This window comes from Leucoraja erinacea, chromosome 29, assembly GCF_028641065.1.
Source record: "Leucoraja erinacea ecotype New England chromosome 29, Leri_hhj_1, whole genome shotgun sequence".
In the NCBI taxonomy this organism is placed as follows: domain Eukaryota; kingdom Metazoa; phylum Chordata; class Chondrichthyes; order Rajiformes; family Rajidae; genus Leucoraja; species Leucoraja erinaceus.
Window position 1 is genome coordinate 27068660 of NC_073405.1, and position 16449 is coordinate 27085108.

The 16449-nt window shown below is 46.4% G+C and overlaps 1 protein-coding gene across 1 annotated transcript in view; it reads right to left on the bottom strand.

The window, feature by feature from the left end:
• LOC129711359 (calcium/calmodulin-dependent protein kinase type IV-like) overlaps positions 1-16449 on the bottom strand; it is a 142173-nt gene that overhangs the window by 70972 nt on the left and 54752 nt on the right. The window contains exon 3 of the mRNA XM_055658966.1: positions 2425-2487. Within this exon, the coding sequence (XP_055514941.1) occupies positions 2425-2487 (63 nt within the window). The remainder of the gene's footprint in view (positions 1-2424; positions 2488-16449) is intronic.

Genomic DNA, 16449 nt, shown 5'->3' on the forward strand with positions numbered 1-16449 from the left:
ATGTATAGCTCTTCAGCCTGTGATGATTAACCTTTGTTAGATTTTCTTTATCTTTTTTTACGTAAACTAGAATCTGCAGTTCCTGGTTCCCACCATCGTTGCTGCTTCCACCAGTTCCAGGCGCCCACTCCCTCTATGTTAACAAAACACCTTCACACAAGTGAACTTCAACTGTCTTTTCATTGCAGCAACTCAAAGTACGTAAGTATGGTAAGAAATGTAAAAACATATTTGTGAAGGTGCATGTCTATAGTGCCCTTGGTTTATTCTTTGCTGCATTCAGAGCATTGAAAAACACTTCAGCTGCGCAGAACGAGTGTCCCTGAGAGTATTAGGAGAGCGCATGTATTAGTTGAGTGTAGTTTAGAGAAACAGGCCTTCGTCCCACTGGGTCCGCACCGACCAGCGATCCCCGCACATTAACACTACCCTACACACGCTAGGAACAATGTACATTTACACCAAGCCAATTAACCTACAAATCTGTACGTATTTGGAGCATGGGAGAAAATCGAATATTTCGGAGAAAATCCTCGCAGGTCACGGGGAAAACGTCCAAACTCTGTACAGACAGCACCCGTAGTTCGGATCGAACCCGGGTCCCTGGCGCTGTAAAAGGCCTGTCCCACCAGCATGCGATTGCATGCGTCTAGCGCGACCAAACATGGTCATTTGAGGCGTACGGCCTCGTGGGGCCAGTCCCACTTCCAAGCCCGGAGGCGTATGGAGTTGTGCGGGACATCATACTCACCAATCAGCTGGGCAGGAGGTGCGCCGACTGAATTTGGACGTCGCACGGCGTCGGGCGGTGATGTTATCACGCAATGCCACGAGCTAGGCGTACAATGTCAAGACGCTGCGTACGACATCAAGATGCTGCGTACGCCCGTCGAGACGCTGCCTACGGCCTCAATGCATCTGCGGGCCGACAAGCCGTTGTCGCGCGGGATTTTCGGACAGTGCAAGATTTTTGGAGCCACGCGTGATGTCGGGACCAACCCCACACAACTCTATACGCCTCCGCCGATCGAAGTGGGACCGGCCCCGCGAGGCCATACGCCTCAAGCGACCACGTTTGGTCGTGCTAGACGCATCCTATCGCATGCTGGTGGGACAGGCCCTTAAGGCTGCAACTCTACTGCTGCCGACCAGCGATCCCCGCACATTAACACTATCCTATACCCACTAGGGACAATTTTTACATTTACCAAGCCAATTAACCTACAAACCTGCACGTCTTTGGAGTGTGGGAGGAAATCGAAGATCTCGGAGAAAACCCACGCAGGTCACGGGGAGAATGTACAAACTCCATACTGACAGCACCCGTAGTCGGGATCGAACCCGGGTCTCCGGCGTGGCATTCACTGTAGGGCAGCAACTCTACCACTGGGCCACCGTGCCGCCCTTGTCATCAACCCGGGAGATGACCTGAGGCCAGAAGCCAGCTCTCAGACACCTCCTCCTACTTACCCCTGGACCATGACCCCACAGATGAGCACCAGGCCATTATCTTTGACCATCTCTGATTTTATCACTTCTGGCTGCCTGCCCTCCTCCACCTTATCGATCCCCAGCCCCGCATGGCCCGGTTTTACCTTCTCGTCAAAATCCATAAACACAACTGCCCTGGCCGACCCACCGTTTCTGCCTGCTGGTGCTCCCACTGAAATAATTCTCATGTACCTCGATACCATCCTATCCCCCCTGGTCCAATCCCTTCCCACCTATGTCCAAGGCACCTTACAGACCCCTCGTCTTTTCTATGCCTCCGGGTTTCCCGGCCTCCAATCCTTGTCTTTACTATGGACGTTCACGGAAGGGTCACCCATCCTTTTTCTCTAGAGATGATGCCTGACCCACTAAGTTACTCCAACACTTTTGTCTATTTTCAGTACAAAACCAGCATCTGCAGTTCCTTCTTACACATCTCTCTGAAGTGGTGACACAGCAAGAGCTGCATAGTGGCACAGCGGTCGAGTTGCTTCCTTACAGCGCCAGAGACCCGAGTTCGATCCCGACTACGGGTGTTGTCTGTACGGAGTTTATACGTTCTCCCTGTGTCCGTGTGGGTTTTCACCGGGTGCCCCGGTTTCCTCCCACATCCCAAAGACGTGCAAGTTTGTCGGCTAATTGACTTTGGTAGAATTGTAGATTGTTCCCAGTGTTAGGACAGTATTAGTGTACGGGGTGATCGCTGGTCGACATGGACTCTGTGGGCCGAAGGGCCTGTTTCCGCGCTGTATCTCTAAACTAAACTAAACTAAACTAAACTAAACTCGTCCGCCAAAGAGCCAGCCTAGATTTTGTACTCCACACAGAATTTGACTTCACAACTTTTCAATTCAGGAGCAAGAATGGTGTGATCGAAGCCACAGGGATTGCAGAAGGCAAACTGCTGTTTCATTAAAAGCTCGAGTCACTTACAATATTTGGATGGGAAAGTCGCAGCAAAACACCAATTTCAGTTCTTGCAATCTTCTTATCGATCTGGAAAAAAAATCAAAAGGATTCAGAATCTTCATGGAAATATTAATAAAAGATATTGATTAGACAACAAAAACCTAATTGAAACCTGCCATGGACATAACTCAGTGGGTCAGGCAGCATCTTTGGAGATAAGGAATAGGTGACGATTTGGGTCGAGACCCTTCATCAGACCTGTCATGTTGGATCAATGAGATCGACATTTTCCTTGAACCTCCGTCCCCTTTGATGTATCGTTTTCACACCTTACCCTTCCTTATCTCATTGTCTCCCTCTTCCCTGTCTCTCAGTCTGAAGATGGGCCTCGACCTGAAACGTCACCCATTCCTTCTATCTGGAGATGCTGCCTGTCCCGCTGAGTTACTCCAGCATATTTTGTCCATCTTTAGCGTAAACCAGCATCTGCAGTTCCTTCCGACACAATGAGTTTATCTATTTAGATGAGGCAAAATTAAGGGATGTGGTTCAATTCCTGCACAGTGTTGAGTATCTATTGAATTGAAAGACAAGATTGGATAATTCTCTGCCCTGAGAAACTGACTGTGACTGTTCACTTAATCCATGCCCCTCGTGATCTTGTATAATAAGGTCACCCCTCGGCCGCCTGCGCTCCATCAATGGTAGAAACAAGCATTTTCCATGCAAATCCATTTTAATAGACTTTGCCAGAGTGATCCCACACAAGCTGGAGAAGCAGCACATCATATTCTGTTGGTGTTGTTTACAACCCAATGAATATTGAATTCGCCAATATTAGGTACCACCTCCAGCCTTCTCCTCTTTCTTTGGTTTAGTTTAGAGATACAGCACGGAATCTTTGGCCTGAGTCCGCACCGACCAGTGATCCCCGCGCACTAACACTATCCTACACACACCAGGGACAATTTACAACTATACCAAGCCAATTAGCCTGCAAACCTGCGCGTCTTTAGCGTGTGGGAGGAACCTGGAGCACCCGGGGAAAATCCATGCAAGTCACGGGGAGAACGTACAAACTCCGCGCTGACAGCACTTGTAGTCAGGATCAAACCCGGGTCCCTGGCGCTGTAAGGCAGCATCTCTACCGCCGTGCCATCGTGTCGCCCTCTTCCTTGTGTGACGGGTTTACCCCCATTTCTCCCGCTATCCCCGCCCCTTTCCCCTTCCACCTTTATCCTTCCCCTGAAATACTTCACATTTCACTCCTCTCCTCATCTAACGTTTGGGCGGTCACGGTGGTGCAGCGGTAGAGTTGCTGCCTTACAGTGAATGCAGCGCTGGAGATCCGGGTTCGATTCCGACGACGGGAGTTTGTACGTCCTTCATCCCCGTGACCTGCGTGGGTTTTCTCCGAGATCTTCGGTTTCCTCCCACACTCCAAAGGCGTGCAGGTGTGTAGGTTAATTGGCTTGGTATCAATGTAGTAATTGTCCCTAGTGGGTGTAGGATAGTGTTGATGTGCGGAGATCTCTGGTCGGCACGGACCCAGTTGGCTGAAGGGCCTGTTTCCGCTCTGTATCTCTAAACTAAACTAAACTAAACTAAACACCCTTTTGTCTCCTTTCCATCTCTAGCCTTTGTTCAATCTAAACTCCCTCACCCGATATCCACCTATCATTTGTCCCACCCATAGCCTTCTCCCTACTACAACAACAGTCTGAAAAGTCCTGACCCAAAGCATCGTCTCTCCATCTCCATGTACTTCAGAGATGCTGATACAAGGAACTGCAGATGCTGGTTTACAAAAAAAGGACTCAAAGTTCTGGAGTAATTCAGCGGGTCAGACAGCATCTCTGGAGGACATGGATAGGTGACATTTCGAGTTCGGACCCTTTTTCGCTGGTAAACCAGCACCTCCGTTTACCCGTATACAATCGACTTTACACTGTATAAATTGCAATTATACCAAGGCTCTTGGATCTGATAATAATTTATCAATAAAATAATGCACGGATGGTACTCCTGTGTGAATAGAGGAGGAACAGCAAAGGCTAGATGAAATGGTTTTTATTTGTGAATAACCTATTTTGTCTTCTAAGTACATCTAATTTTGGAATGGACTCCCATTTCAAATGACATCTGCCTGAGGTAATTTTCACCTACAGAAGTTGTTTGAACAATCACCAATAAATAGGACATGGGTATCATCAGTGGAACACTTCAAAAATATCTTTGACCTAATTTTTCAGGTTACAATGTCCTGGACATGATTTACTTTCACATGGAACGTGTAGAACTATATATAAAAAATAACAAAACGCTACTGGAAGCACAAGTTTAGCAATTTCTGGAATCCCAATCATAAAAGCAAACTGCAGGGAGAACTCAGTGGGTCAGGCAGCATCCGTGGAAGCATTGAATTCTCCAATTTTAGGTAACTCATATACCCCCTCCCTCAACCTCCGTTTATTTCCCCCCCTCCCTTCCCTGTGTGCTGGAGAAACACCCATTTCTCCAATCCCCTCACCCCCCCCCCTTTCCAACTATATGCCTTCCTCTGGCTTCACAATTTGTGCCTCTTCCATCCTTCTCTCCGACTTTTTATCCTGTCATCTCTGGCCTTTGTTCAACCATCTGCCAATAAAAATGCCCCCTTAGCTGTATCCACCTATCACTTGCCAGACTGTTCCGCCCCCCCCCCCATCTCTCTCCAGCTCCCCCCCCCTCACCACTCCTGCCCCCTCACTATAATCAGTTTGAAGAAGGATCCCGACCCGGAACGTCGGCTGTCCCTGTTCTCCAGAAATGTTGTTTGACCCACTGAATTTTGGGCACCATATCTGAGGAAGGATGTGCTAGCTCTGGAGAGGGTCCAGAGGAGGTTTACAAGAATGATCTCAGGAATGAGTGGGTTAATCTATGATGAGCGTTTGACGGCAGTGGGCTTGTACTCGCTGGAGTTTAGAAGGATGAGGGAGGACCTCATTGAAACTTACAGAATAGTGGAAGGCTTAGATAGAGTGGATGTGGAGAGCATGTTTCCACTAGTGGGAGAATCTGGGACTAAAGGTCATAGCCTCAGATTTAAAGGACGTTCCTTTAGGAAGGAGATGAGGAGGAATTTCTTTAGTCAGATGGTGAGGAATCTGTGTAATTCTTTGCCGCAGAAAGCTGCAAATACTAAGTCAATTAATATTTTTAATTTAAGGAATTTTATTGAGCCAGCAAAAAATGGGTACAGATTATGTTGCCATATCCAAGCTCATTTTTTTCCAAATGTGCATATCAAAACAGACCATTTGAGTATTATACAAACAATATGGACGTGCATTTTTATAAAAACACAAAATAAATAAATAAATAAATAAATAATGAGTGAGAGGAAAAAAAGATAATAATAATAATAATAATAATAATAATAATAATAATAATAAAAAATAAATACATATGTAAAGTGCAGAAGGTGACTGCAGTACATAGGGATAGTCAATGAATATTTTTAAAGCAGAGATGGATAGATTCTTGATTAGTACGGGTGTCAGGGGTTATTGGGAGTAGGGGTTAGGAGGGAGAGAAAGATCAGCCATGATTGAATGGTGGAGTAGACGATGGGCCGAATGGCCTAATTCTGCACCTATCACCTATGACGTAATGAACTGTGATTCCAATGGAAAGGAATTCTATCATTGGAATTTATTGCCATTCGCTAATAAACGATCCCAATTCAGACTCTGGTTATAATGGTTGGTATTGGTTTCTTATTGTCATGTATACCAAGATACAGTGAAAAAACTTTGATTGGGTTCTCTCCAGGAAAGTCAAACTATATAATAGATAGTGCAGAAGATAGAATAAATAGAGCTCAGAATATAGTGTTATTGCACAAGGAAAGTGCAGATTAAAAAAAAGTGCCACGATGAGGTAGATTTGGGGAATTCATGTTTTATAACTGTCTATTGGGAGAGGGGAGAAGAGGGTATGACTGGGGTGTGAGTGGTCATAGAGTCATACAGCATGGAAACAGGCCCCCCACTTTAAACCTATGTCCTTTACTTCCCAACTCCCCTACTGGGCAAGAGACTCTGCGTTTCCCCAATCTATTCCTCTCATGATTTTCTATTCCTCTCATGATTTTAAATCTTTCATTCTGTCTTTGATTATGTTGGCTGCCTTCTCAAGGCAGCGTGAGGTGGATTCAAGGGTGGCTGGAGTCTGGTTTAGTTTAGTTTAGTTTAGTTTAAAGATACAGCGCAGAAACAGGCCCTTTGGATCACTGGGTCCGTGCCGATCAGCGATCACCAACACTATCCTACACACACATGGGACAATTTATAATTTTACTGAAGCCAATTAAACCCACGGAGGTTACGGGAAGAACGTGCGAACTCCGTACAGGCAACACCCGTAGTCAGGATCGAACCCGGGTCTCTAGTGCCAAAGCGTGCAATTCTACCGGCCTTGTCTGTGTGACAACGGCCATGTTGAATTTCCTTCACTTCCTGAAGAGGTGGAGACATTGGTGTGCTTTCTTGGCCAGAGCATCAATACAGTTGAAGTAGAATAAATCTTAGCCTGGAAGTATCAGTTGGGATCATCCTTGCTTCTGTTATGAGTGCAAGACTAGGATTTACAATGATTAGCTTGGAAACACAAAGGAACTGCAGATGCTGTAATTTTGAGCAGAACACAAAGTGCTGGAGGAACTCAGTGGGTGGGACAGCATCTGTCTTCTTCTTGCGTATGGCTTGCACAGCCTAAAGTTGGAAGACAACTTGTTCTATTTGATCTTATTTGGTTGTGCACGCCAGGTTGATTGCATTCGTCGAAACATGGCGGGCCACGTGAAGGTTGCAATCTCCCACCCCACAGCATCTGTGGCGGGAATGGACTGGTGACGTTTGGGGTTGGGACCCATTCTTCAGACTCCTTGAGCTGAATACAAAGTGCTGGAGGAACTCAGCAGGTCGGGCGGCAGCTGTGGAGTCTGATTTAAGGGTCCCAACCTAAACCTTCACCTGTCCCTTCCCTCCAGAGATGTTGCTTGACCCGTCGAGTTCCTTCACCACTTTGACTTCTGATTCCGATCAACTTGTTCAGTGTGCACTCAGGTCTGAAGAAGGGTCCCAACCCCGAAACGCTACCTATCCATGTCCTCCAGAGATGCTGCTGGACCCTCTGAGTGACCCCAGCACTCTGTGTCCTTTTTCATAGAACAGTCCAGCACAGGAATGGGCCCTTCAGCCCACAGTGCCCTTGCTGAACACGATGCGTGGTTAAACTAATCTCCTCTGCTTGCATGTGTCCATATCCATCCATTCCTTGTGGCACGGTGGCGCGGCAGTAGAGCTACTGCCTTACAGCGCCAGAGATCCGGGTTTGATCCTGACTACGGGTGCTTGAATGCACGGAGTTTGTACGTTCTCCCTGTGATCTGCGTGGGTTTACTCCAAGATTTTCAGTTTCCTCCAACGCTTAACATGCTTACTGGTTTGTAGGTTAATTGGCTTGGTGTAAATATAAAATTGTCCCCAGTGTGTGTAGGGTTAGTGTTAATGTGCGGGGATTGCAGGTCGGTGCGGATTTGGTGGGCCAAAGGGCCTATTTCCATGCTGTTTCTCTAAACTAAAACTAAACTAAACATTGAGGTACGCTTTTTGGGGCATTGATGTTACCCGTTTTCAGGAGATTCCAACAGAGTATCTGGCAGAGTTCCGAAATGTCACTTCCTTTTAATTCATTCATGGGCAGCAAAGGCCAACAGTCGATATCCATGTGTTGGAAGGAACTGAAGACGCTGGTTTAAACTGAAGATAGACACAAAAAGCTGGAGTAACTCAGTGGGACGGGCAGCGTCTCTGGAGCGAAGGAAAGGGTGAAGTTTCAGCTCGAGACCCTTCCTCAGACTGAGGTATCCAACCTGGACTTTGTCAGATGGACGTTTAATGACCATGGCATTATTTTTTAATGTGGAGTCACGCAGAGGCCAAACCAGGCAAGGAAATCAGGCTTTCTTCTCTCAAGGCCATTGGTGACCCAGATGGACTACCTGTGGTCATGTTCATGTGATAGGAGCAGAATTAAGACTATTCGACCCATCGAGTCTACTCCGCCAATCCATCATGGCTGATCTATCTTTCCCTCTCAACCCTATTTTCCTGACTTCTCCCCATAACCCCCGACACCCGGACTAATCAAGAATCTATCAAACTCCACTTTAAAAATATCCATTGACTTGGCCTCCACCGCCTTCAGTGGCAATGTATTCCACAGATTCACCACCCTCCGACTAAAGAAAATCCTCCTCATCTGCTTTCTAAAGAGATGTCCTTTTATTCTGAGGCTGGGCCCTCTAGTCCAAGACTCTCATCTTGGTTATTCATGAATGGTGAGCGACTTGAACACGCTGCAACAACATGGTTGAGGCAGATACGATAGTGACATTTAGAAGACTTTTAGATGGAGGCATATGGATATGCAGAGAATGGAAGGGTATGGGTTATATGCAGGTCGATAAGTAGTCTTGGCATCGTGTTAGGAACAGACTCTGTGGGCCGAAGGGCCTGTTCTTGTGCTGTACTGTTCTATGTGCTATGTTGCAAATCTGTATTGTTGGAGGTCAGATGATATCCAGAAAAACAAATCTAAAGACTTTAAATTCAACACTTGGATGTCACGGTGGTGCAGTCTTGGTGGAGTTGCTGCCTTACAGCGCCAGAGACCCGGGTTGAACCTTGACTACGGGTGCTGTCTGTGTGGAGTTGGCACGTTCTCCACGTGACCTGCTCGGTTTTCACCGAGAGCTCCGAAGAAGTACAGGTTTGTAGGTTAACTGGCTTTGTATAATTGTAAATTGTCTCGAATGTGTGTAGGATAGTGTCGGTGTGCGGGCATCACTGGTCGGCGTAGACACGATGGGCCGAAGGGCCTGTTTCCGCACTGTAACTCTGCACTGAACTAAACATGAAAACCCTTGAAACAAAACTGTTTGAAGAGCTGAAACCTAACAAGAATAGGTATGTTCGGACACACTCAGCGAGCCATCCTGTGAGGAGAGAATGCCGCGGTGAGTTGAAGACTGAAGTGTCGGCTTTAGTTCTCTCTGCTGGTGACTGTTTGCCCTGCTGAGTGTTTCCAGTGTCTGCTGTTAATATTATAATGAATGCCCTGTCTACTCAGGATTTACTGGTTCAGCAACAGCCACACTTGAAACACACTTCACAGACTCTAACAACACTTTGGGACATCGTGAGATTGAGTAAAACGCTAATGGAATTCCAGTCTTTTATCATATTAGAGATCCACCGATATCATCCAAAGAGCAGTGCTCTCAGCGTTCAATCGGTTCACTCTAAACAGATGGTATCTGTACAAACGCTTATTCATCTCTTTGATTTTTGCGCTATCTATCGTATGTAAAATAGCTAATATGTTCAAAAGAACGACTTCTATTTATACATTGCCTTTCAAGCTCCATTCAGGATGTCAAAGATGCTCTAACACCAATAAAATATTTAGTTATAGAGTCATAGAGCATGGAAACAAGCCCTTCAGCCCAAACTTGCCCATGCTGACCAAGAAGCCCCCTCTATACTAGTCCCACCTAGTCCAAGTTTGGCCCTGATCCATAGCCTCTATTTTCAAGAGTATATTTTGATGTGATCCACGACACACAGCTACCAATTTGTGTACAGCAAGCTGAGCAAAACAACAATTTGTTAGAGAAGAGATATTCTGTTTTGGGGAATGTTTAGACTTGACTTTAGAGATACAGTATGGAAACAGGCCCTTCGGCCCACAGAGTCCGTGCTGACCAGCGACCACTCCACACACTAGCACTATCCTATACTAGGGATAATTTACAATTTTACCAAAGCCAATTAACCGACAAATCTGTATGTCTTTGGAGTGTGGGAGAAAACCGGAGCACCCGGTGAAAACCCACTTGGTCACAGGGAGAACGTACAAACTCGGTATAGACAGCACCCGCAGTGAGGATCGAACCCGGGTCTCTGGCACTGTGAGGCAGTGCTCTACTCTTGTGCCACTGTGCCGCCCCTTATCCTGCTGATGGATAATTATATTGGCTGGGACAGTCAGGGCTCTTCTAAAAGCAGTAACAAGGGACCTTCTAGATCCAGTAGAATGAACATCCCTGACACTGAATAATCCCTGCATAGTTATATATCCATCCACCAACATTGTCTGGTAGCGCAGCCACCTCTCAGTTCCATAGACCTGGGTTTGTTCAAAAACCTCAGGTGCTGTCTGTGTGGAGTTTGCATGTTCTCCCTGTGACCACATGTATCCTAAACATGTGGGGGTTTGTAGGTTAATTGACCTTATAAAACCTCTCCTATGTATTTTTAGGAAATTGGGATACTACGGAACTAGTCTGAATGGGTCTGAAGGTCGGCGTGGACATGGTGGGCTGAAGGGCCTCTTTTCATGCTGTAATTCCAAAGTACACTACAGTGTTTGACGGCACTGGGCCTGTCTGTACTCGCTGGAGTTTAGAAGGATGAGATGGGACCTCATTGAAACTTACTTAATGAAAGGCCTGGATAGCGTGGATGTGGAGAGGATGGTTCCACTAGTGAGAGAGTCAAGGACCAGAGGGCAAAATCTCAGAATAAAAGGACGTACCTTCAAAATGGAGGTGGGGAGAAATTTATTTAACTGGAGGGTGGTGAATCTGTGGAATTCATTGCCGTAGAAGAGTGTGGAGGCCAAGTCATTGGGTATTTATAAAGCTGAGATTGGCAGATTCTTGCTTCGTAAGGGCATCAGAGCTTATGGAGAGAAGGCAGGAGAATGGGGTTGCGAGGGAAAGATAGATCAGTCATGATTGAATGGCGGAGTAGACTGGATGGGCCAAATGGCCTAATTCTGCTTTAACGACTTATGAACTTGTGAACTACTTTATTCTTGTTTGATTCAGCCCAGCATTTTCTTTGTGATCAGAGGGGTATTTTTGGCTGTCAGTAAATTGACTGTTAATCTGGATTACATCCTGGAGGAGGCCTTATACTCACAACAAAGGCAAGGAAAATCCCAGCTAACACTCACGGGCCAGGAATTATCTTGCTACAACCACAGTGTCAGAAAGTCATACGACACAGAAACAGGCCAGACGTGCCCAAGGTGTCCCATCTCCATTCGCCCCACCTGCCCATGTTGTCTCATACACCTCGAAACTTTTCCTATGTCGGGAGTTGTCAATCTGTGGAATTTCCACCCAGAGAGTTGTCAATCTGTGGAATTCTCTGCCACAGTCGGCAGTGGAGGCAAATTCGCTGGATGATTTCGTTAGATATAGCTCTGAGCGCTAGCAAAATCAAGGGATATGGGGAGAAAGCTGGAACAGGGTACTGATTTAGGATGGTCATATTGAATAGCAGTGCTGGTTCGGAGGGCCAAATGACCTACATCTGCACCTATTTTCTATGTTTCTATCCATGAACCTGTCCAAATATATTTTAAGTATTGTTATAGCATCTGCATTAACTGGCAGCTCGTTCCATATACCCACCACCCTCTGTGTGAGAAGGTTGCCCTTCAGGTTCCTATTAAATCTTCTTTCACCATAAACCTACATCTCTTGGTTCTAGATTCCCCTACTCTGGGTAAAATACTCTGTGCATTTACCCTACCTATTTCCCTCATGATCTTGTGCACCTTCATAAGATCACCCCTCATCCTCCTGTGCTCCTTGGAATAAAGTCCTAACCTGCCCAATATCTCCCGATAGCTCAGGCCCTCAAACCCTGGAAACATCCCCACAAATAGACACAAAGCGCTGAAGTAGCTCAAAGGGTCGGGCAGCATCTCTGGAAAAAAAGGACGGCTGATGTTTCGGGTCGGAACCCTCTTCAGACTCAAAGGTTTCCGACCCTAAACGTTGCCCATCCTCTTTCTCCAGAGATGCTGCCTGACCCGCTCAGTTGCTCCAGCACTTTGTGTCTATCTTTGGCATAAACCAGCATCTGCAGTTCCTTCCGACAACATCTTCGTAAATTCTGACCTTTCTGTCCTGGGCCTCCTCCATGGCCAGAGTGAGCACCACCGGAAATTGGAGGAGCAGCACCTCCTATTCTGCTTGGGCAGTCTGCACCCCAGTGGCTTGAACATTGACTTCTCCAATTTCCGGTAGCCCTTGCTGTCTCCTCCCCTTCTCAGCTCTCCCTCAGCCCTCGGGCTCCTCCTCTTCCTTTCTTGTTCCCGCCCCCCCCCCCACCCTGCATCAGTTTGAAGAAGGATTTTGGACCGAAAAGTTGCCTATTTCCTTCGCTCCATAGATGCTGCCGCACCATCTGAGTTACTCCAACACTTTTGTCTATCCTCGTAAAATATTGACTGTGCAAATGGGAAAGCAACTAATTTGCTGGATTAATTCCCCAAAAACGTTCAGGACTCACAAGGGTTAATCAGTGCTATTTCATTCAGTAACGTGTGCTGCATCGAGACTGCAGCAAGAACATGGAACTTTAGGTCTAGCTCAGACCTGAATATTGAATACTCTGCAATGGATCAGCAGAAATACGTACCTGGCACACTGAGAGAAAACCAGATATAACCACTTGGCTAAAGCAACCTGTTCAAATTTAATAAACCGAATAATTCCAATCAAACCAAGAAAATAACTGTAACAGACTTCTTGAGTTAACTTGTTAAGCCCTTGTTAAAGCTGCCTCTCACAACACTGATCAGAACATTGTTGATCAATTGTGTTTTGTGTCCAGTGGGATTTATGTTACTGTGCAGACTACAAAATAGTACATTGACCAAGTTTCCTCTGGGCACCAATAAAAATAACAATTGATAGGTGCTACAATGTAATTCTAAAGTCATTCCTCTAAACCGTTGCCAGAAGCACCATGTGTCAGGTGGGTCTGAAGGGTAAAAAATAATATTAAGCCAGCAAGATAATTACTGTTTTTAAGAAGGAACTGCAGATGCTGGAGAATCGAAGGTACACAAAAAAGCTGGAGAAACTCAGTGGGTGCAGCAGCATCTATGGAGCGAAGGAAATAGGCAACGTTTCGGGCCGAAACGTTGCCTATTTCCTTCGCTCCATAGATGCTGCTGCACCCGCTGAGTTTCTCCAGATAATTACTGTTGCTGAGGTAAGTGGCACGTTTTATTGCTGAACACCACATTGGTCGACCAAATACATGTTTCAAAGCAGCTGGGCGTCTTTCCTTCATACATAATTTCACGGGGACTGACCCCTCCACTATCGAAGGGATTTACTAGATTTGCTGCCTCAAAAAGGCGGCCAGCATCATCGGAGACCCACACCACCCTGGCCGAATTTCACACCTGCCATCGGGAAGAAGGTACACGAGCCTGAAAACTGTAACGTCCACGTTCAGGAAGATCTCCTTCCCCACTGCCAACAAGCTATCAAACATAAACCTCCAAATAAGCTACATGGGGTGATGGTTTTGTCTTTTTGCACTATTATTGTTTGTGTGTGTGTGTATATATATTTTTTCTCATTTATTGTATTGTTTCCCGAGTACTATGTCTACATATTCGGTGTGTAAGAGAAGAGTTAGACTTAGCTCTTAGGGCTAACGGAATCAAGGGATATGGGGAGAAAGCGGGAACGGGATACTGATTTTGGATGATCAGCCATGATTATATTGGAATGGCGGTGCTGGCTCGAGGGGCCGAATAGCCTTCTCCTGCACCTATTTTCTATGTTGTGTTGCTGCAAGTAAGAATTTCATTGTTCTGTCTGGGACACATGACTTTGGAACACTCTTTGTCATAATTCACTGTCCCCTTGCATATTATTGTACCGAGTCACTTTTACCCATCGCTGTGCAGCTGCACACAAGGTGCTTATTAGGTCCCGTCTCATATTTAAACCTTTCCCTTTGATCTCTTTTTGTTTTCTTTCTAAAATCTTCACCAGTCTCACCACATGGGCACAGTGGTGCGACTGGTAGAACCACTGCCTCACAGCGCTAGGGAGCCAGGTTCCATCCAGAGCTTGGATGCTGACTGTGTGGAGTTTGCACCCTCTCCCTGTGACAGTGCGGGTTTCCTGCCGGTACTCCGGTTTCCTCCCACATTCCAAAGACGTGCAGGTTTGGCCTTTGTAAGACTGACCCTAGTGTGCAGGGAGTGAATGAGAAAGTGGGATAACATATAACTAGTCTGAATGGCTGAGTGGTCGGTGTGGACTCAGTGGGAGAAGGGCCTGCTTCCACGCTGTATCTCTGAACTAAACCCTCTGGCTCCAAGTTCAGGAATTTCCTCTCTAATTCTTGCGCAGTTATATCTGAGATGGAAGTCACAGCAACAAAGGAGCAGGACTTTGGAACAGCTTACCAAGGGTGTAGAGGAAGTGAACACTGTGGATACGTGGGACTGCTTTGGTTTACAGTTATGGTTTCTATGTCTGATGGGTTGATTAAACTTTGGAAGACAGATTCAGATTCAGATTCAATTTTAATTGTCATTGTCAGTGTACAGTACAGAGACAACGAAATGCATCACCAAACGTTTAGCCTGGCAATTAAAAGGAAATGGATTTTGCTGAGCTCTTAGCTCATGCTTAGATAATGGTACGGGAGGAGCAAGTCTACTAAGAAGCTTTCTGTGTATCAGAAACAATAGATTTGACATTCACAAACATCCGCTGTGATATCTGCATTCCATTCGCGTACAGTTCTGGGTACTGTGTTATAGGAAAGATGTTGCCGAGCTGGAAAGAGTATAGAGAGGATCGCTGCCAGGACTAGAGGGTGTGAGCTACAGGGAGAAGTTGAGTCGCCTGGGACTCTATTCCTTGGAGGTTGAGGGGTGATCTTATAGAGGTGTATCAGGTCATGAGAGGCATAGATCGGGTAGATGCACCTCGTTTGGGTAGATCCAATAGATCGGGTAGATGCACAAGAGTCTCTCGCCCAGACTAGGGAAATCGATGGCCAGAGGACATAGGTTTAAGATGAAGGGGAAAAGATTTAATAGGCATCTGAGGGGTAACTTTTTCACACAAAGTGCGTTGAATGTATGGAACAAGCTGCCAGAGCAGGCAGTTAAGGCAGGGACTATCACCAACATTTATGAAGCAGTTAGACATGTAGATGGGTGGGACAGGTTTGGAGGGATATGGACCAAATGTTGGCAGGTGGGACTAGTTTGGCTGGGCCATGTTGGCCGGTGTGGGCAAGTTGGGCCAAAGAGCCTGTTTCCACTCTATGACTCTATCTCTTCAAAGTGTCTGGGATGGGTTCAAGAGTTGGGGCATGTTGGACTCAGCATTTCTGAGAGTCCTACTGCTGACATCTGGGGTGGCACGGTGGAGCAGCGGTAGAGCTGCTGCCTTACAGCGCCAGAGACCCGGGTTCGATCCTGACTACGGGCGCTACGGTTTTGTCCAACATCTCAAAAACGTGCAGGTTAGTAGATTAATCGCACTCTGTAAATTGCCCCTCGTGTGTAGAGAATGCGATGAGAAATTGATATAACATAGAATTACTGTGAATGTTGGCGAGACCAATAGCAGGCTCGGCGATCGTTTCGCTGAACACCTCTGCTCAGTCCGCTAAACGCTTTAACTCCCCCACCCATTCCCACACTGACCTTGCTGTCCTGGGCCTCCTCCATTGTCAGAGTGAGGTCCAGCACAAATTGGAGGAACAGCGCCTCATATTTTGCTTGAGTAGCTTACACCCCAGCGGTATGAACATTGACTTCTCTAACTTCAAATAGCCCTTGCATTCCCCCTCTCTCCATCCCTCCTCCTTCACAGTTCTCCGACCAGTCTGGCTGTCATGTTATCTGTTTGCTTTGTTGCTACCTTCTCCCAGCTAACAATGATCTATTCCACATTTACTATTCTACTTGAGCTTCATCCTCTTTTTCACACCTTACACTTCCTTATCTATGTATCTCCTTCTCCCCTGACATCAGTCTGAAGAGGGGTCTCGACCCGAAATGTCACCCATTCCTGCTCTCCAGCGAGGCTAACTGTCCCGCTGAGTTACTCCAGCATTTCTGTGTCTATCTGCAGTTTAAACCAGCATCTGCAGT